We start from the raw sequence: 22,003 nt of genomic DNA, 5'->3' as shown, positions 1-22,003 counted from the left end.
TGCTCGCATCTCTAACCACCTCAGAGTTTCATCTCCCTCTCCTGTCCCTCCCAAACAAGCTTCCGTCTTCACCCTGGTACCTGTCACCAATTCCGTACTGCCAGGATTTACCCTGAGTTCTATTCCAGCTCTACTGAATGCACCTCTTAGAGAGGCCCTGCAGTGTATCTTGATTTAGAGATGCTTGGGTTTTATGTGACTCTGGGAACAATGTTTAGCTTTTCCGGAGCTCCAGTATGTTCTGATGTATGGCTGTGCCATGCCTGCATGATTAATGGCACAGGCAAGGACTTGAAGCCTTCAGAGGTCACCCTGTGTGTACTGAATAATACAACGTGATCCAGAAATACCCTTGGATGAGAATTCTGGTTCCTCACAAATTCAATGGCATCGCTTGCTTTCATTGACATTGCCTGAGCCTTGGCGCCTCTCACTGACCACGCTTCTGAGGAAAGTCACCACCCCCAGACAGACATTTCTGAGGAAAGTCACCTCCCCCAGACAGACATTTCTGAGATATAAAAGCAGAACCATTTGGGTTTGTTGGCTATTTCTCTCTCCAGTGTCAGAGATACCAGGATGAGGAGGAGGGCTGGGAGCACGAGCGGGCCGATCTGCCAGGCTCTGACAGGACTTCCGGGTTCAGGGGATCCAGGCGCGGGCGTGAAGCAGATGAAGTTTCCATGCAAAATATGCTACGGTGTGCAAGGCTGTGGCTGAGAATTTAAATGCACCAAAGTCAAGAGATTCGAAATGATGGTTCCCACAGCAACTATAACTCAGTTCTCTGGTGAATATAAAATTAACTTTATTGCAAAACATGCTGTTCAATTTACGCCTTAATATAGTCGTGGCAGAGTTACAGTTGCTGTGAGAACGCTAACTCTGAATTGTTTTGAATAATTAATTTAATGAAAAGTTGGTGGAAATGTGAACTCTGATAGAAAGTCAACTTAAATTTAGGGAAGTTGGCCGATTATGCCTGTGCTGAGGAGTGATGATTCATTTTGGGAATCTGAAAGAACTTAGTGCACTCTTTGGCCTGGAGGTGCTGGTAAAGCAGAGAACCCCAAAGTATTACCAACGGGGGACAGCGCCCCCCATCACTGAAGAAACATTCGTGCAGGTGGTGGTGCCTTTACCAGTAAAGGAGGGTGCCCCTGGGTGCCCATACACTCTGATTTCATTGCTGGCCTCCAGAGAAAGCCTCTTGCCACAACTAGCTGGGATCAAAGTAGGCGATCAAAACAGTCTATGGTAACACCTGGTTTCTGTCAAATAAACCGAGGGTTAGAGCTTACCTCCCCCTGTCACTGACAGTTCAGACTTACCCCAAGGGCTTTACCTCTCTGAGCCAGTGCTCTCACCTGTACGATGATGAGGACAATTTCTACCTCACAAAACTGATGTGAGGATCAGGATATGAGAAGGTGTGTTAAGAACCGAGCACAGGGGCTGGCAAGTTTTATGGCCGGTGTTCAGTAACTGCTAGCTGCTCTTATCTGAAGAGGGAGTTCAGTAGACGAGTAAATTCAAAACATACGCAAAACAAGCTCTTCGGCCCATTATTGCCGTCTAAACGGATTTGGTACAGACCGACAGCAGCCGGCAAGGGGTTGAGAAAAATAGAGACATGACTTGGCAGAAAGTTTCCTAAGCAGGAGTTTGTCTTCAGTAAAGATACTCGACGCCGCTTCTACTGAAGTTCTGGAAACAAATCAATCTATCATCTCTTCTACCAGATGAATCTCTCTCCCCTGGCCCATTATCTCTTTCCTCAGGAACCATTTGAGATCTTTTCCTCTGAATTCCTCTCCTCATCATGAAATTTTAATACCACAGATACACTCCAGAACTGCTTATTTGTTGCATAGATATCTGTGCTTTATGCATAAAAAGGGTAAGATTTCTCGATTTGCTCAAAGAACCCCTTGTCATTCTGTTTGTGGTGATCCTGTCCTCATTTTGGAGGTGTGCACTGGACTACGGGCCAACGTGTCCCTTGTTCAAATCCTCATGCTCCAAAACTCCAGAAAACCCCTTCATTTATTTAGTTATTCCTTTCGCTATTTCTTCCTCAAATCTAGCTCCTGACTTTTCACAAATGGGCTCTTTTGGCAGCTAAGAAACACAGCACTTTTGAAGTTAGCTCACGGTGGCTTCTCACTATATCTGTCCCCACTGTTCTCCTCAGATATAATGTGGCTTCTCTTTCTCTTAACTTTTTTTCAGGAGGGCCATGCCCAGGGAATCTCAAGCCAGCCAGCGCTTACTGAGCACCTGGTGTATTCCCGTTCCAAGGCAGAGGATAATTTAGGTTCCTTCTGGATACTATGTTTGGCTGCTGAATGCCAGGCTTGACCAAACCAGAGGGGTTGTCCCTGCCAGAGAGCATCTTTCTTGGGAGGCACTGTCAAGATTTTAACAGAAAGGGGCAAAGCCATAGCCTGGGAGAAAACACAAATTAAAAGGAAACCCCCGAGCAAAGTGCATTTCTAGCTTCAGAATCCACTCCCAGGCAAAGTGCATTTCTAGCTTCAGAATCCACTCCCAGCTCGGCTCTAACTACTTTCTTTATGTATTAGCCTCATGTTGTTTTCAGGGTCTCTATCTCCTTCCCCTCCAAGTCTTGGCTTGCGGCTTTTTACCTCACTGTGATCAGTATCAGTCAGATTTTAATGTCTCCTGAAAGACATGATTTTATAGCACTGCAATCTTTTGCTTTTACTGCTTAGAAAATATTGTGAAGTTGCACTACTTAGCGTTACCCCATCTCACTGGTGCTGGAAGCAGAAAGGTTCATGTCAAAGTGGAGTTGTCCTAGCACGTGGAGGTCGATCAGATGCAACTTTAAAGAGACTTCTTGGTTTGGCCAGGTACTTAGCTAAACCTGGAACTTTACCATGGCTTCGGTAACCTGTGCACGGCTGAGTGCTGAAACTCCAGGGGCTGATGTCCCTGCTGACCAGTGAGTCTGTTGGCTTGAGCATCCCTGAGTTGCACTGTTGGCCTATAGGAGCCAGTTAAACCCAAAGGCTGGTTCAGCCAGGTGAGCCTGACTGTGCTGGCAGACCCACCATGAGGGTCTCCTGCATGGGCATTCTGTACACCATACAACAGGCTTTAAAGGATTTGGCAGGACTGAGAATGCCTGTGGCTTCCCTATTTTGAACTTCTAGAATGTCACCCTGAGGCTACTATGGTAAAGATGTCCCCTACATGGTGCACCTTCGACTCCTAAGAATGGATGTTTGTGTATGTATGTGAAAAATACAAATTATGTTTTGTCTGTGTGATATTTTGAGAGGCATCATGAATGAAGGTAAAGAGAAGCTTTGGCTGACCTTTGGAAGCTTCCATTCTGAACAAATGAATAGCACGAGTTGATTTCTCCCAAGGCAGCACAAAAGCTACCTTTTTATATATTTGGGTATAAAGAAATACATACCTGAGGATATAGAGATGGCTTTTTTAAGCTACATACTTGAAAAAATTTTCAGTATTGATTTTGATCTGTTGAGATGAGCTAAGACAGAATGGCTGATTCTAGATGCTTAATCAACTGCACTTCTGACTAGATCGAGCAGAGATTTCCAGTGCTCTTCTGTGGAATCCTTAAAGTTCCCACTCCCAGAAAAGGCAGTTTCATTGGACTCTGCTCTAAAGAAGAGTATCCTGATTTATGGGATCAGAGGGGAAGCTGGTGAGTATGGCAGCCTTTGCTGTCCCAAGTGTCACTAAGTCTAGTCCCCTCTTTCACACATGCATTTAGGATGGCCAGGCGTCGCTCTAGTTCTGCATCTGCCTCTGAAGGATGTCCATGGCATGCTCGCATGCAAAGAATGTGAATGGCTGTGGTAGAATATCATGCTGGGAACCATTCCCAGGAATCAGCCATCTGATCTGAGACAATTTGGAAGGAAGAGCAAGGCAATCTAGAAAACGGGGATACTTGTCCTGGGAAAAAGACCAACGGTTTTACACTGCCATACTGGAGTCTTCTCTCTGTGTCATGCCTGCAAAGCCCAAGGAACTCCCCTGAGTAGAGCAGGACAGGGAGCATATATGCCCATAAAGCAGAGGAGAAGGGGGGAGGACAGAGGGATGGTGCAGCAAAACCCTTGAACCCAGTCTAGAGGGGAAATGACTGTGGTGGAGCTCTAATCACTGCTGGCCAATGGGAATTTCTTGGGTGTTCTACCCAAGGCAACTCAGAGAAGATCTTCGTTCTGGCCTTCCACTGCACTGCTCTGGCCCTTGTCCTGCCTTTCCATGGCCACTCCTGTTAATCCACTGTGGCCAAGGAGAGGGCACCTATCCCAGCTCTGTAAGGGAAAGGCTTCTTCATAGCTGTAATTCTATTTGTTTAAGGAAGAGAAAGGAAATGGGGCCCCAAGGGGCATGGATTAATTGGGCACTGTTAGTAAATGCAGATATCCAGAATCCTGCAGATACCCAGTCGGCATTTCTAGGTCTTGAGCACTTGGCAAAGTAGAATTTCAGAGCATGGCATCACACCAAGGACCAATGCAGAGATGTGTTGTTAATGGGTGCAGATGAACCATGCGGGGCCTGCCGAGAAGTTAGATGGGCACACACACATGCATGCACACACAGACGTGTACACACTCACACGCACGACAGGAATTAGTCACTGGCTCAGTTTGCATGTATATATTGTTGAGATCTGGGGCTTAGCTGTCAGCTGGAGCAGATGGAAGGAAGATAAGCCAAAAAGGGCAGCAGAGGAGGCAGGAATGGGAAACCCTGCCTGCGCTTCTTGAATGTGGTAATTTGCCAATTGTGTAGACCATGGATTTAGACCAAGGAGTCAACCTAGCTGCCTGTTTAAAATATTGAATGCTGCTCCCTGTGTGTCTTGGGGCAATAGCTACCTGCTTGCCTCACAGGCCTGTTGTGAGGTTGATGGAGGCAACACAAATTCTTTTGAGCTCCTTGGAGAAAATTCAACTTGTAAGTGCAAAGTTATCTCCATCACACCCTGACAATGAGACTCCTACCAACAGAAACCGGTCACCAGGAGAGTTGGGCATCAAAAAAAAAAAAAAAAAAAAAAAAGCCAAAGCTGTCCCAGTCTCAATCTAGGCAAATGATGATGTTCCCTAACTCGATATTAATCTTGCACTGGAGCTTGGTGTCAGTGGCCACAGATGGGTGATCCATGTGGCCTCCAGTCCTATTTGAATGGCTTGTAGACCATTTCCACACATTTTGAATTGCTTGCCAACATTTGAAAACTGGGAGAGTATGCATAACAATCCTGATACCCAGCTTTGTACTGAAAAATCGGAAATTTTGGTCAAGCTAGATTTGCATTTCTATATGGCAATGTTCAGTGGGACGCAGGCCATGTCTGCCCTCCATAGAAGGGGCATACACTCTCTAGTGTATTACCACTCCCAACTGTCTTCTACCCTTTCCAGTGTACTCATGGACATTGCTCCTGCCTCATCCACATAGGGGTGTTTGAGTCTACAACTCTTTCTACAGGTTCTTCCCTCCTGTCCCTTCCCACAGTCAATGAAGATACAGAATTCATAGCGCTCTCATTATCCAAATCTAGGCCACCTCCCCTAGCAGAGGAAAGGCCTGCCCAACCACCTCCTGCCAGGCGGAGACAAAAAGAGAACTTGGTTTATCCCATTCCCTCCCTTGCCAGTAATTCCATCTTAAACCTTAAGGTTTTCTTACTTAGAGATGTCCACGCAGTAATCCAACTAAATTAGATTATAAGCATCGGAAGGTTTTTGCAATAAATAAAAATATAGATATAGCTAAGAGAAGATGAGATTTAATTAATGAATGTTATTTAACAGAACAAGTTGTGCCATATACGGAGGATTAAAAGATAAAAAAGGATAGGAGGGAAAATCAAATTTTAATGAGTTGCCATCTTCATTTGATTTAACTGAATTTCTTCCACTGTTGAAAATATTAACACTTATGAGGGAGTCATTTGTGTGTATCCACACAGTTTGATACTTGACTGCTTTTTTTATGTAATTATATTGTGTTACAAAATGAATTTAAACTACCATTGAAAGTTTAAGGCTTCCATCCTTCTGTTGATCTTCTTGGGAAGCTGTTAGCAAGAAACAATGTCGAAAAAGAAACCAAAAATGATTGGCAGAAATACTGGGAAGGGTGTGTTTGTTAGAGTACAGCAAAGTCTCATGTGGGCAAGAAGACAGCCGAGGTCTTCGGTTCCTCAGACTGTCACCAGCCCCTGTGCCAACCACTTCTTTTTACTCCTGCTACCCCAGGGGAGGCTTATGCTGCACTCAGCACACATTAGGTGCTCAATAAATGTTTCATGAATGAATGAATGGATGGATGGATGGATGAATGAATGAATATAGCTGTCAGTGCTCAGCTGGAACCACATGGAGGAGGTGTGGACCTCACACATGCCATGGGATGATACCCATGTAACTTTCTTCTTTATGTTTGTAACACCCATGTCCCTCCAACTGGCAGACAGATTCTCACTGGGCCATTTCCAGATCTCTCTCTGCATCGCTCTTGCTCCCTGTGTTCTCTCTTCTTGCAGGCATGGCATCCAGGTGCCTCAGTGACCTTCTCCTGCAGGAATGGAGCAGGCGGTGGGCCCAGATCCCTGGGCTACCATAGGGGGATTAGCATCCTGGCCTCTCTTTGGGGAGTTCCGGGCCCTGGGCATGGTTGTGTGCCACCTCTATCTATCTAGTGTGCCACCACTGCTAACTATCCTCTCCACAAAGATGCACTTGGGCAACTCCGGCAAGGACCTGAAGGTGTGGTGCTCATGATTTTTAAGCTAACATTTATGGAGCATCAAGGACTGTGTTAAATGCTTCACTGATAAGTGAAGTGCTCCCAAAAGTAGGACATGGGTATTATTATTCCCAACTTACAGATGGGAAAAGTGGAGGTACTGAAGATACCCAACTTGCCAAATATCACCCAACTTGCAGTTGATGGAGGCTGGATTTGAAACCAGGCCTGTTTGATTCCAAAGCCCATGCACTGAACCCCTCTGCTGCATGCTTCCCCTCTCCAGCCCCACTCTCTGAATGCACGGTAACTACATTAGGAAAGCACTGATGATGAGGAAGTTCCTCCAAGGAAGGAAGAAGTTACCTTCTACAAGCATAATGCGGGAGATATTGGGAGTTTGGAGTGGGTGTTGATGTGTATTATGTGTTTCAAATTGCTTAATTCTGGGTAGACTAGTTTCTGTGCTAGGCTTCTGTATGATATGGTAACATTTCCTCTATCAGACCCCCAGAGAACAGGTCTGTAAGTGAATGCACATGGATCTTTCTTGGTCCCATTAAATGGAAATAAAAAGTTAAATTAGCTCATATTCAAAGTGGGGTGAGAAGCAGATAGCAGCAAGCTTAAGGGACCTAACTCAACTTGCCTGCATTCCCTGGATTAATAGGAAAAAGCTCGTTTCTCTTACCACCTCTAATATCTTCTTCAATCTCTCTCCCTGTTCATGGGAATTGTTATCATCAGTGACATTCGGGCTTCCTGGGCTCCCATACACCTAATGTGGAGAAACATTGCCTGACTTGAGTTTCATGTCATTAGAGAGAGCATGTTTCAGTGCAAGAGCGTGACTGGTGATAGACAGCTTGCTAACTTGTTGGAATAAAATCAGGTACAAATGTTTCCTCTGTGCCTGTGAGGTGCTTATTTTATAATTTCTGGGAGCCCCCACACCCTGGCATTGTTTCTAGACAACTAGACAGGGCTGTCTGGCAATCCTTCTTGAAGTTAAAGCATGATTTTAAAAATAAAGAAATGTAATTCACACTTATCAGAGCCCATCACTCTGCTTAGAGCTTTGGACAGATGACCCTTCTGAGCTAAGTTCTAACCAACTTCACTGCTAATTTGACCAGGTGCTGCTGCAGCTAAATTTGGAATCTGTGGGCCAGGAGTCTCAGCAATTTAAATCCCTCTGGACAGCAATTCTGTGGGACTTTTTATCTCTGGAATACCAGTTAACCCTTCCTTTCCCGGAAGTCTGGCAGGATATAGCTGGAAGTCACCCATGATTAGAGTGAGCCGCCTCAAAGAGCCATGACAGAAATTGCTGGAAAACCGGCATCTAAGGGATATGGAAACATTTGCCTCTCCACTCCTTTTGCGACACCATTAGCAAGAGGATGGGAGATCACAGGGGCTCCTTTACTTGTGGTTGAGCTGGCTGAAAATGGAAGCAACCCTTAACCAAAATAAGAAGGAAGAAGGAGATCTTCTCAAAGGACTAGTTGTGTAGATGACAGGGGTCCTCACTGATCTGAGTTGGAATTTAGAGCCTGGGTGTGTTTGAAGAACATGTGAATATCCCCCACCACTCCTGAGTCTATGGAAGGTATCTGAGTTTGAGGGAAATTGAGGAAACCAAAAGTGAGGAAACCAAATTGCCTGTTCTATAGCCTGATCCTGGGACAAAACCTTGATGGATAAGAGAGGTGCTATAGGAAAAAAAAAAAAAAAAAGGCAAGGTTCTTTCTCAAAGGAGTGTGGAAGCAGCTGATAAAGATCCCCAGTGTGGGCAAGTTTGGTGGCCTCTCCTTCACTGTGGAAACACAGAAGGGCTTGGGTTAAGTGGACACTGAGGGTGCTGGTTGGCACACCTCTGGCAGTAGGAGGAATACTGTAGGGCTGCCCTGAAGTGAATTTTGTAAACATCAGGCCTCCATGAGGAGACCAAGCTTGAAGAATCTGAATGGGCTGACCATGAGCATGTGAGACAGCCCTGGAAACTTCTAGGAATGTTCAGGATGCAAGTGGGGAGTGAGCTTTGTGGTTAGGATGAGCCACGAAATTAGAGAAGTAATGTCAATGATTCCTTATTTGTGAGATGGATTTTTAGGGCTTGGGGTGATGTGGGTTCTATCAGTCTTGGAATAGAACCTATGAAGGGTAGAGTGTGTCCCCATTCTACTTCATGAATGTCTCGTGTAACCTACCTATCTTGTTTTGACAATCATCTCAGTTCATGTGTAAAAGTATAAAAACCTCTGCTACATTAATCTCCTCACTTGACACTTATTGGGCAGGGGGAGTCAACCACATCTTGACTGATCTGGGAACAGAAAGAGAGGTATATCACCACGGACCATAGAATGAGGTCTTTTGTGGGGAATCCCATGGCGAAAGCTATGGGAAAAGATTGAGTAGGATTCTTAAGGATCTTAATAATAAAAAAAAAACACTGGCTAGTAGCTTTTAATTACTTTGCAGCTGTTGCCTTCTATCACTGAGGATCAAAGAGGCCTCCCCCTTACTGATTACAATGAAAATATGTTTTTAAAAATAAACGCTTTATTTAAAACTAGGGATATTTTTTTAATTAGAGGGAAGATTAACTAAATGCATTTTATCTTGTAATTTAATCCATTCTAATTATCCTGAGGATGGTTATGATGAAATACTTAACTTTCTCCTAGTTGCTATTTCATGTGGTTTTTTTCTTTATTACCCACGAAGAGAAAAGCTCAGAGATGGTCAGTGATATGGTGGCTTTCTTTAAGTCTGCTTATAATGATGCATTCAACGCATGATGAAAAAGATGAGAAGAAAATCAATAAACCCTGACTGTTGTGGGTTTTCAAAATGATGGTACCCTGTTTTCCAAAGGCAATAAAGACAAGACTTTAAAAAAGAGCTTGTGAAATAGAATGCTATGAAGGAAGTGGCTGGTGTAAGATTGAACCCCATTAGGCAGGCAACTTGGGAAGAAATGCAAAATCTGTTCCCTACATGAACATCTGGGATACTCTGTGTGGCTTCTGATAACCCAGGAGATGAGCAAAGGAATTGCAAAGAATCCCCAGATGTTACCCATGGGCGTTGCTCCAAGGAGTCATGCAATAGCAGCACGGGAGGAATGAGGATAATTGTGCAGTTCATTGGGCTGAGTAGGGACAATCAGTGCAATTCTTGAGTCTCCAAAAGGCATGTGTGACTCAACTGAGTTCAGTTGAGCCTCCTGGGTTATTATTCCTTTTTGTACAGAGCAAGTACAAATATAATCTTGGAGCCTAAAGTCAGAAAACGAGAGACCAGAACAAGGTATTCTAAGAGACACTGACCTGGCAGTATCTTGAATGGAAGAATTGTCAGGTTCCTTCTTAAAGGAAGCAGTGTTATTCCAGACTGCTCTAGAGTGTGTCTGGGGTCCCTATTTGAGAAATACAGGCTTAAAAGAATTGAAGTTTTATTCTACTCAATAATGACATAATTCCAAACCAATACTTCAAAAGATGTTTCTTTTGAACTATACTTATTATAAAAATGAAACCCAGAATTAAAAACAAATTCTCATAGACCTCTTGGCTTCTCTGGAATATGTCCAAGAAGTCTAGTTGGATAAATTTTGGTTGAAAGTAGCAAACCCCAATTTCACAATACGTTTCCGTTAACATGAGGATATTCAGATGTTTGATTCCATGTATAATGGGGCTGTTTGGTAAAAAAAAAAAAAGCAGGTTCCATTCCAGGTAAGAGAGCCAGTTTACATTTCTCTGTAAGAAGCAGGTACCAGCGAGTTATAGAACAAAACTTTGCTTGAGAAATTGGTAGTGGGTAGGGGTTATTTTTGAAACACTGCTAACGATGGTAGGTTGGAGGCAGTTATATAAAAGGGAGGTTGAAAGTAGCAGAAATGAAATGAACTATTGGGACTTCATCAAGATCAACAGCTTTTGCACAGCAAAGGAAAGAATCAACAAAACCAAGAGATAACTGACTGGGAGAAGATATTTGCAAAATATCAGATAAAGGGCTAGTATCAAAAACCCATAAAGAACTTACCAAACTCAACACCCAAAGAACAAATAATTCAATTAAGAAATGGGCAGAAGACATGAACAGACATTTTGGCAAAGACGACATCCAAATAGCCAACAGAAACATGAAAAAGTGCTCAACATCACTTGGCATCAGGGAAATACGAATCAAAACCACAGTGAGATACCACCTCATCCCTCAGAATGGCTAAAACTAACAAGTCAGGAAATGACAGATGTTGGCAAGGATGCGGAGAAAGGGGAACCCTCCTATACTCTTGGTGGTGCAGCCACTCTGGAAAACAGCATGGAGGTTCCTCAAAAAAGTTGAAAATAGAGCTACCCTATGACCCAGCAATCACCCTACTGGATATTTACCCTAAGGATACAAATGTAGTGATCTGAAGGGGCACGTGCACCCGAATGTTTATAGCAACAATGTCCACAATAGCCAAACTATGGAAAGAACCTAGATGTCCATCAACAGATGAATGGATAAAGAAGATGTGGTATATATACACAATGGGATACTATGCAGCCATCAAAAGAAATGAAATCTTGTCATTTGCAACAACGTGGATGGAACTAGAGGGTATTATGCTGAGCGAAATAAGTCAATCAGAGAAAGACAATTATCATATGAACTTTCTGATATGAGGAATTTGAGAGGCAGGGTGGGGGGTTGTGGGGTTTTGGGAGGGAAAAAAATGAAACAAGATGGGATCAGGAGGGAGATAAACCATAAGAAATTCTTAATCTCAGGAAACAAACTGAGGGTTGCTGGTGGTGGGGGGTAGGGGTGGGGTGACTGGGTGAGGGACACTGGGGAGGGTATGTGCTATGGTGAGTGCTATGAAATGTGTAAGCCTGATGATTCACAGACTGTACCCCTGGGGCAAATAATGCATTATGTGTTAATAAAAAAACAAGTAAAAAAAAAAAAGAAAGTAGCAGAAATGTCTCAAAGAGAAATTTATTTTAATGATCTTCCCTTGCTTTTGTCTTACATTGGTAAGAGATGATGGTGGTGGTGATGGGGCAGGGGGATGATGATGATGATGATGATGACATCAGCTCACATTTGTTTGGCTCTTATCTTATGGTAGGCTCTGTGCCCAAACTTTACATATAACCCAATGAAGTAGGTCATCTCTTGTTTTCCCATTTGCAGACAAAGAAACTGAGGCACAGAAAGGTGAGGAAACCTGCAAGGATTTGATCTCAGGCAGACTGACATATAAGCCTTATCTTATGTGCTTCGTTATGCTTGCATTGCCCTGAATCCAAGTAAAGTGGATATAGATAGATAAGCCTCTATTTAACACCATTTTTTAAATCAACTAATATAATATAAAGGAATAAGTGGACTCTGATTATTCAGACTATGGAAGGAAGTTTTTCAATGAAGAGAAAAAATTTCCTAGGTAAACCAGATAACTGGAGATGAGCAGATGGAGAAACTAACAAAAACTACCGTTGACTATCCTCAACCATTCAGAAAAAAGCATCATCAGCTGAACCAACACTACACTGTATCTAGTCCTTTAATGTAAAGTGTGCATTATGGGATCTTACTTGGAAGTCCTCCCCATGCCTTACAGGAAAGAGAAAGGTTTGATTGTGCTAGAGTGGCCCGTTCATATAATTCACATAATTTTGCATCCAAGTAATACAATTCAGGAGTTGGACCAGTCCTTAGAGATCATCTCATCCAAGTGTGTTCTAAATTCAGTCGATCATCTATTGCATTTGTGGTATGTGCAATATCTGCACTGTTATTTACTTAATATGTTTCTTTAGATTTATTCAGGCCTAATATTGCTACTTACTTTTGCCACATCCCTAAGCAATACCAGTATAATCATGAGTTTGATGAGCTACTCATAGTTTTCCCAAACACATATTTTTAAAAACCCTACGTAACCATTCAGTAAAATATATTTCCACACCAACAAAAAGCATATCATGCTTGGGACCACACTGTGGAAAGCAGTTATGTGGTCCAACCCCCTCATTTGCCGCAGGAAGAAACTGGGCTGGGAAGGTGGGTGACTACGCCAAGAGTCCCCTGGATGTTTAGGGCAGAGTCAAGCCTAAAACACAGATATCCTCCATCATCCATCAATCTATTCTTCACAACACCACAACAAATCAGACAATGAGTGATAGGAAAATACCCATCAGGAATACCTGCAGGGGCTCAGATCTCTAGGGCCCCCTTTGTGTTTCTTTCCTTTTAATGCCAAGTCTTGAGGGTATTTGGGGGGACCTGAGAATCCCAAACTTGGAAGAAACTTGTTCTTAATAAATGGAATGGTTGATTCTTTGTCAAAGCTCAAGTAACAGAGTACTCACTACTTACACTAGGGTAGAGAATTCCTCCTGCCTTTTTTTTTTCAACAGCTCTTATTCTTCTATGTTTTCCTTTGAGTATAGAATATTTTTCATGTTAACCCTCACCCATGGGTTTCTGTGCTGAGAGTTTCAAACTACTTTAGTTCTGTGCTCTTGTGAAATCAGTAACACTTCATATTAAGCTATTTATTTACATGTTGGGTCTGGACCCAGCACTGTGGGCCATGGCTACTGTATCAATAGGATCCTCTGAAACAGTAAGGGTATGGTACAGGAATGCTCCAAGTTACTGTCTCCCCACAGAGCTAAAACATCGAGACTCCGTTTCCTCTTTTCTTCTTCCTCCCTTTTTTTTTTTTTTTTTTAAGTAGTCTCCATGCCTAGCATGGAACCCAACATAGGACTTGAGCTCACGACCCTGAGATCAAGACCTAAGCTGAGATCAAGAGTTGGAGGCTTAATGTATTGAGCCACCCAGGCATCCCAACCCCCTTTTCTTTTTTGATAGGAGCTCCTTACATGGGCACATATTACTAAATCACATAGGAAACAATACAGAAAAAAAAAATTTCCATTTAAACTACAGAATGGTCAAGCCATTAAGTGAGAGTGATCTTTATCTCTATCTCTGTAGTCTATTTTCCAACAGATGCTTAAAGCCCTTCTTCAACACCCAAGCCAAGACAGTCAACACTTTGAGTGATGAGAATCTGATTACTTGTAAGGCACTTTTCTCTTTTCATTTTATTTTACTTTTTGGAGTGAGTTGCAAAGGTGTTCCTGTAACTTTTACCTTCTGGTCCTTGTTCTGAGTCTGGGTAGGAAAGTTGGATAGATTGCCTGACCCAGACTCAAAGAAAAAGTCTGGCCATGTGGTGGCTCACATTTTGGCCCAACTGGGAGGAAAAAAATCAGAAGTGTAACTCTGCTAGAAGTCTGTCCATAATCTCTAACAGTGAAGGACCATCCCTTCCAGTTTTCACTTCAAAAAGAATGGAGCTCCTAGTGTAGGTTCTAATAAGAGTCCCCAGAGGAATAGGTTAATTAACCAATCAGAGAATTAGCTGCTTCCACAGACGTGGTGGTAAGGATGGCTCTGCAGTGGCTAATTTCATCTCAACTTGATCTCATTGTGGAGTCATGAAAGCTCGAATGTTCAAGGTAACAGCTACAAGAAAAATGTTTCCATAACTTAGAATGAAGCTGGAATGAGATGCAGAAGCAGTTGTACTCAGTCTGAAGTTGGTTAATTTTGATAGTCACTTTCTTCCCATCTTGTTCCCTGTAGCTCTCAAGCTCTCTCCCTCTTGGACTGTGACCCTGTCTACTTCTGATGACAATCACTTAATCGGCATATCAGATTGTTGTACGGCTGGTTTTACCTGGGGTAAAGATTCATTTTCCTTATTAACATCATAAGAACCTATTTCTTTCCCCAGCCAATTAAAGAGGAAAAATAGAAGGGCTCCAGGGCAATAAAGAAAGAAGAAATCTGTTCTGACTTGGGGCATATGGCCGGTCAGTCAGCCCCACAGAAATCAAGTCCTAGAAATCAAGTCCTCATGATTCCGAAATGCAACTGGAGGTCAAGACCACAGAGACAAAATAAACAAGTTGTAATCACTATTATCAGCGTTGCTCACTACCCCGATATCAAACAGTTCACCAAGGGTGGGCACCTGGTGTTGGTGGATTTATTCTGTGGGTGTGTTTGTTTATGTTATTCAGAGCGGAGGTCTGGACAGCCCAGATTCAGGAGACAATAGCAACAATCCTCAATTAGAATTTAGTTTCCCTCCTCGCATTCTCTGGCAAAATGTTATTTCTTCCTATACCTGGCTCCACTATTCTGCTCCCACAGCACAGGAACAATTACTCTGCAACAGACACTTAGCTGAGTTTACAACAGTTCACCGTGATTTTTGACCTATTCTGTAGCCCCTTAATGCCTTGGGGGTATGGTCCGTGGATGGCCTTCTCAAGTTCAGTCCCCGGTTCAGTAAGGCGTTGGTGGGTGATAGAAACAACAACCCATTTTAGGATTATGTTTAAAGCATAAAACTAATCTAACCACACAATGCGCTTTCTGATTTCTTCCTAAGAGTAAGCTGCAGCCTATCCAAATAATACTAATATATTCCAAAGATAAACAAGAATTGTGGTTCATTTGGATTCAAAGCATACTTCTTATCTATGAAATTCTGTAAGTTTCAGCCATACCTTACGTTTAACTTGTTGGAACAATGTGACATAAGAATTACTGCTTGGTTGAATCCAGTCTGCCAAGATGTTAACTCTAACAGCTAATCTTGAAGTGTTATACCTTATATTTAAATCTTTAGCAATACGTACTAAATTTCCAAACATAAAAAAATAATAATTTGGTTGAACATTCCAGAAATGCATTTGACCAAACATGGATAGATTCTACTCAATTGAGTTTTATAAGTCTGTGTTTTTATCCTCATTTCCACGTGCCCACCGCAGCCAACCGCCCCCCCCCCACCCCTGCATCTGTCTTCTTGCTTCCTTCGGCACAATAAACGCCATCCACTAGTGCTGTCAATTGTTCAGGTGACGATTTGCAATGATCCTAAGAAAACCACCTCTCACCACAACCTTTTGAAAATAGGCTGCAGACAACCCTAGCACCCCAACGCGAACCACACAGGCTCAGCCTCACCCCAAATCTCCTAATGCGCTGTTTGCAGACTAGGTGCCATTTCATTCTTATTTATTTTCTATTTTCAAAATACAGCATTTGAGGCTCTGCTTAGAAAGGACCAAAAAGCCTCTCTTTCCTTTCTGTCGGTATCCCTGAGGAGGAGGACCAATCCTGGGCTTGTAAATTGTGGCATTTACTTAAAGTGAATTGACAGGAGTGTCTGCTCAAAATAAAAGTCTAAAACTGCACACAGCAGCTCCGGGGCCAGAGGTTGAAAAGCAAAAGAAGCAATTATGTGCGTCCAAACATCTCGAGATTCTGAATAGCAAATCTCACCAGCCAAGGTATTGTTTGGTTTTTTGAGAGTGAGTCCCAGGGAACGTAACTATGAGGATAGAGCACCTATCCTACAAATGAAACCAGGGAGCCTCAATTTCTCAAAAGAAAATACTTTGGTGATAAATATCTTTATAACTTACATAGTGTGAACTCATACGGTCGTGAGAGATTACAGTTCTGAACAAGAGACTTTCCTGGACCTGAAACTCCCTTCATGTTGGTAGCTTCACCTGATTCGTGAATTTGCATACTCTCTCTGTCTCCCGAGAGCTCATGCGTGTTAGCGCATGCATGTGTGAAACTCAAACCAGAAACTTCAAGTAGCAGAAAAACCTTCCCCCAGTTCATCTCACCCACAGGGCTGCTAGAAAGAAGCATCTCCTCAGTTCTCGTGCTGACCATATCCTCACCATCTCCTACCCAGACTAGAGGGGCCATCATCTCATTTCATCTTCAAAGGCTCCAGAGACAGGAGCACTCCATTATTATTTTCTCCTCACTCCTCCACTGGACCTTGTTGTTTCCTCTGACAACCTTCAAACCACAGCTGGGGCAGGGTGGGGGGCTGTTCCTGAAGTGAGTGTGGACCAGCTGCCTTCTTCTCTTCTTTTTCCATCAAGATCTGCGCAACTCTCTAAATCAGGGGAGGGCTGATTGCTCCCATAAAGGGCCGGGTAACCCAGGGCTCTGAGGACCGTACGGTCTCTGTGGCAGGGACAAAGCACTACGATGGAGCGCGCAGGCTGACAACATATCAGTGAATGGGAGGGGCTGTCCTCAAAAAACACTTTATCTAATGGACACTGAAATTTGAAATCAAGTGTCATGTGTCAGAAAACACCTCTTACAACTTTTTTCAACACTTGGTTAGTGTAAAGACAATCCTTAGCTTGTCAGCCATAGAAAAATAGTCAGCAGATCAGCTCTGGCTCCCTCCCCTATGGTTTTCCAAACTGTCCCAGTCTGTCTGGGCTGTGCTCTTGTGAGCTATTGCCAGACTGAGGATGAGTTGTAAGTGGGGGAGGGCCAGCGGGCTTGACTGTGGGGGCAGCAAAACTTCGATGGGTGTGGGAAGGGAGCGCAGAGGGGAGAGGCTGGATGGTGTGAAGAAAGTAGGATTTTCTACCTAAAGGTTATTGGTTGGCAAGAGCTCTTATTTGAGGGCGGTGTGAGGACTGGGGCCATGGAGGTATGGGGTGGGGGCAAAGTCTTTAAATCACACCGGGCATGCAAAAAGGCCCATCAACAGGAACGCCCCTGAAGAGTGGGAGCTGCTGGTACGAACTGTGAACTGGCTCGGTAGGGGGCCATGTACACCCTCCCTTGAGAGTTTTCTGAATTATCCCCCAGACTCTGCAGGGAACAGAAGATGAAAGCAGCCACAGGGGAGCGGGATCTGGAGCATCATTGAGAGATTGCAAAAACAATTCACTGCCAACAGACTGTCCCGCCAGGGTCCCAGTGCTATGGTCGTGGCCTAGATCGGCATGCTGCCCCTCGGATGCCCAATTAGATGGAACCAGGGTAAATCTAATGCAGAGTACGCTTGGTCTCTGCTTCACCACTCAAATGAACAGCATGGGAAATTGAGTCTGACCTCGTGAGTCAGCCCTGGACAAGCTCCTAACTCCGCCTCTCCCTCCGGGTAGCCAATCTGTCGACTGGGGCGTTAGGGCTAGGACAGAGGGGAGGGATGCAAACATGATGGCTAGCTTCAAAGGTAACTGTAAGGGGACAAGTCAGTAGTTTGCTTGGAAACGTCTTTGAGGATTTCCTTGCAAGTGAGTGGATTAGCCAGCTCCACAATGAACTCAAACCAGCATAAGCAAAAATCACAGGTAGGAAAATGATACTCAAGTGGACAAGTTTGTCACTCTGACTGTCTGAGGGATGTGGAAAACCAAAGAGCTGTTGGCTCCCATCCTCAAAGGGATAACTGGATACATTCAATCCAGTTTCATCCTACCCTGAACCACAATATTGACCAAGAGCAATCAAAACCAAAACTGAAGACACCTGGAAACGATAACACCTCAAGAGATAAAACAACCTTAAAAAAACAAACAACAAAACAATACAAAAAAAAACCCCTCAGTTGAGGAACTTATGTAGAAAGGTGACTGAGTGAGAATGACATGGGACCAGGGGAGACATTGAATGATGGTAGTGGTGATGGGGAGGATCAGGGCCCAAGCATGATGCCTTGTCTTGGGACAGCAAGATGGTGCATAAACCTCTTCCAGGGGTCCCTGGCTACCCTGGAAACTTGGGAGTCCTGCCTTACAAGTAACTTGGTCTAAAACAAGTGAGTTCAATTGTTGCCAGCAAGCAGGGATCCAGTGATCCAGCTGGCAGGGAGAGTATTCAAAAAGTGGAGACTTGCAGACTACCATCATGGCTGGTGGGGGTGGGGGGTTTGCTTGAAACCTCCAGGTCCTGACAATTTCCCATGCATGTGCATTTTTCCCTCCCCAAATCAGTCATTTGAATGGATTTTATCTGGTTTTGTTCCTTGCCTCCCAATCTAGAATTCTGGAAAGAAGGGAAAACATTTTCTAGTTGGGGACCTTGCTTTTCCCTTCCCTAGCCCCCTGAAGATTTGGAGGGGCAGCAGGAATGTTGTAGAGCACTCGTGTCCCTGAAGGAACAGCCAGTTGCAATGCACGACCATCACTATAGATCTACGATTTATGAAAATAAAGCAATATGTGCCTGTTTCGGTGCCTGCCGTTTGCCTACCAATGGTGCAGTGTTCACCATTCCAGCCCTCTCGGCATTCACATTTGCCATCTTTACAGGTCCCGTGCTCAATGCAGCGGGGGTGGCACACGCGCTGGTCACAAGCTGCGCCTGTCCAGCCCTCTTCACAGCGGCAGACTCCCCCGATGCAGACGCCGTGAGTGCCACAGTCTACTGAGCACACTTCTGGAAGAAAAACAATGATTACAGCTCAACACGACAGCTGGCAAACCCTCTACTGGAGGCCAGACCACACACATGGCCTGGGTCCCTGGAGCAGGCCCCAAGGCCCAGCAGGTGTGTCTCCTGGGGAGGCCTGTCCCTCCACCGGGCTGGGTACGAACCGTTATGTAGTTTCTAGAGCAGCGGTTCTCACAGTGGGGTCCCTCGACCAGCAGCATCGCTGTCACCTGGGGACTTGGTAGTCAATGCCAATTCCTGTGCCTTGCTTGGATCTCCTGAATAAGACGCTGTGGGAGTGGGGCTCAGAAATTGGTTTTCTCAAGTCCTCCAGGTGGTTTTGATGTGCACTCGAGGGTAAGAACCACTGTGCTAGAGCTCGAGGTCACCGAGGTGGAGGTCAGACCCCGGCCATCCAGTTTGGCAAAGCTATGTGGGAGGTGCCAACTGAGAACACGTATGTGCATCCTGACTCCCTGGCCAACTATGATTTTTACCCTGTCAAGAGCCTAAACTGAACAAAGACCACTTGGGAACCCTGCAGCTTCAACCCCATGATGACGGCAAACCCACCCGTCAGCCCCATCGGCACCTTGTGGCAATAATGTCCGCTCGGATTGTGCTGCATTTACACAGCCTCTTTCTCAAAGGAGCTCAAAGTCTTTTGTGCTTGCGGAGAAGACAGACAGACAGATATACACTCTCTGGCGTTCCAGACCTCTCACTCGAGGACAAGCACGTGCCAGACATTCATCCTTACGACAGACTGCTGAGGGAGGCATGGCTCATCGTGCCAGGGGAAGGAAAACTCAATCAGGAGGGGCAGTGACTCACTCCAAGTCACACAGCGTATCGGCAGCACGGTTGGGCCTTGGATCTCGGGGTCCTCCTCCCCCATCCTCTGCAGAGCTTGGCCTGGACCACCGGCATCAGCATTGAAGCCAGAGGCAAGTGGGCTGAGAAGCCGTCTCAAAATAGCCCATTTTAACTGACTCTTTTTTTTCCTTTTGGAATGAAATATTCATTTCTTTCCCATTGTAGGCAAAGCCTCACATATATTCCCTTCCTGATTGCCATGGCAATCTGACAGCTGTCTCACTACCCAGAGGAAGGGGGCGGAATGATGATCGCTTGCTTGGATAGGCACTTGTCACTGTGAACAGAACCATTCTCGGGTAGGTTGGGACTGGCTTGAACTGTTGAACCGTTCCATTGTAGGGTCATTCGGGAGGTAAGACGCATACTCTTAATTTTAGGAAAATAAAGTGTACAGCGCAACTTCATTATTTTCCTGTCACTGGAGTATTGCAGTGCTCTGTAACATGTTCACACGGCACCCCGAGGGAGCCTCTTTTCTGTTTTATAGGATGTTCCATTCAGTTTCTCTGGGACTGAATTGTTCTGTTTTATTTTCTGGTACCTTGAGGGAGTGTACATAAGAAAACCTATAATGCAAATGGAAGCATCCCTCCCAGGCCCCTCATCCATTTGTAGTGATGGAACAAACAAGGCACGAGGACCTGTGGTGTTTTTGTTTGTTTGTTTGTTTGTTTTCCAGGATCACAGATTCAATGACTGAGGAAGAGAGAGTAAGAAAGGCACTATGCAATTACCCTACATTCTTTCATCCCAAGCTAAGTGTGAAGAGTAGATTCCCATCCATTTGGGCTCACGGAAGGAGCACAGGGCATGAGTATTGGGAAAAGTAAGGAGGAAACCTCTTTGCTTACCCACAGAGCAGTCGGGACCCATCCAGTTGGGATCACAGCTGCAGAGGCCTGTGTCGGGGACGTAAGTGCCGTGCCCACTGCACTGGTCTGGGCATTGGACCCTTGCCAGCTCACAGTTTAGACCTCCCCAGCCAGGGCTGCAGAGGCATTCTCCATTTATACAGACCCCATGGCTGGAGCAGGTGGGATCCAAGCAATCAACTGAAAAAAAGAACCAAGAACAAAACAAAGAGGAAGAATATTGATCACTCATGGGGAATGGGCCACGAGATGCCAGCTTGCTGCTGAAGAAATGCACAATTCACTAACTCCTATGCTCTGGCAAGCTACTGGAGCAGCCAAGGTAATACTTACGTGGTCTTTTGAAGAACAACCTATAAAAAATTCAAGACTTTTTTTTAATTTGCCAAAACACTGAATCTCAAACTCGAAGAGAAGGTAAGAGAAAGAGGGGCTTTCTCAAGCAGACTTAGGAGCAATCAGATATAGAGGTGTGCCATTCAATGCTGAGAACCTTGTACTTACAAAAGTTAGTACCTTCATTAAATCATATCAGAGCTTCTGAGCCTGGGACATGAATACTTGTGATATCTCTACATGTATCCCCAAGCCCAATTACCCCTCACTATCAGAGAGGAAAAGAAGGCTCATTCTAACTCCGCTAATGCTTGTCTTCAGAAGGTAACAAAGGATTACAAAGAAAACCAGTGAAACTCATAAATGAGTCATTTTCCTAATTAAATGTCACTTAGGCTAAGTCTAAAATTAGGTTTCATTTTCTGAATACACATCTACTGCAGGCGTTAGCAAAAGAGCAGGATAGAAGAGGTGAAGCTGGGTGTGGAAATGATCCCAAAGAGTTAAGGGTCCCACACAAAATCAGGGGTGGCCTGAATGGGTGAGTCTCTGGCCGTGGTGCTGACTGTGACCCTCTCAGACTGTGTCAGTCAGATGAGTTAATTCTGGTCACTGTCATTCTTGGCAGTTTCATGCTCAGGTTGTTTGGACATCTTAATACTCAGAGTGGATATGCATCCAGTAGGTAATAGAAAGATTCTCACTGTGGAATCAACTCAGAATGAGGAGAGTTGTGAGTTGCAAAGGTCAATTCTCAAAGACATGACCTTTTGTATGGGAATGTGACCCCAAACTTTGGACATCCATACAGGCTCAGAGATGGGCAAAGA

The 22,003-nt window shown here is 44.4% G+C and overlaps 1 protein-coding gene across 9 annotated transcripts in view; it reads right to left on the bottom strand.

The window, feature by feature from the left end:
• TENM2 (teneurin transmembrane protein 2) overlaps nt 1–22,003 on the bottom strand; it is a 1,307,492-nt gene that overhangs the window by 123,320 nt on the left and 1,162,169 nt on the right. For all 9 annotated transcript variants that reach the window (XM_047731060.1, XM_047731061.1, XM_047731063.1 and 6 more), the window contains 2 exons: nt 20,817–21,017; nt 18,907–19,092 (listed from right to left, as the gene is read on the bottom strand). In XM_047731060.1, the coding sequence (XP_047587016.1) occupies nt 18,907–19,092; nt 20,817–21,017 (387 nt within the window). The remainder of the gene's footprint in view (nt 1–18,906; nt 19,093–20,816; nt 21,018–22,003) is intronic.

The sequence above is a fragment of the Lutra lutra genome, chromosome 5 (genome assembly GCF_902655055.1).
Source record: "Lutra lutra chromosome 5, mLutLut1.2, whole genome shotgun sequence".
Taxonomy (NCBI): Eukaryota; Metazoa; Chordata; class Mammalia; order Carnivora; family Mustelidae; genus Lutra; species Lutra lutra.
Note: the sequence above shows the minus strand (reverse complement) of the source record. Positions and strands in the feature narration are given on the sequence as shown.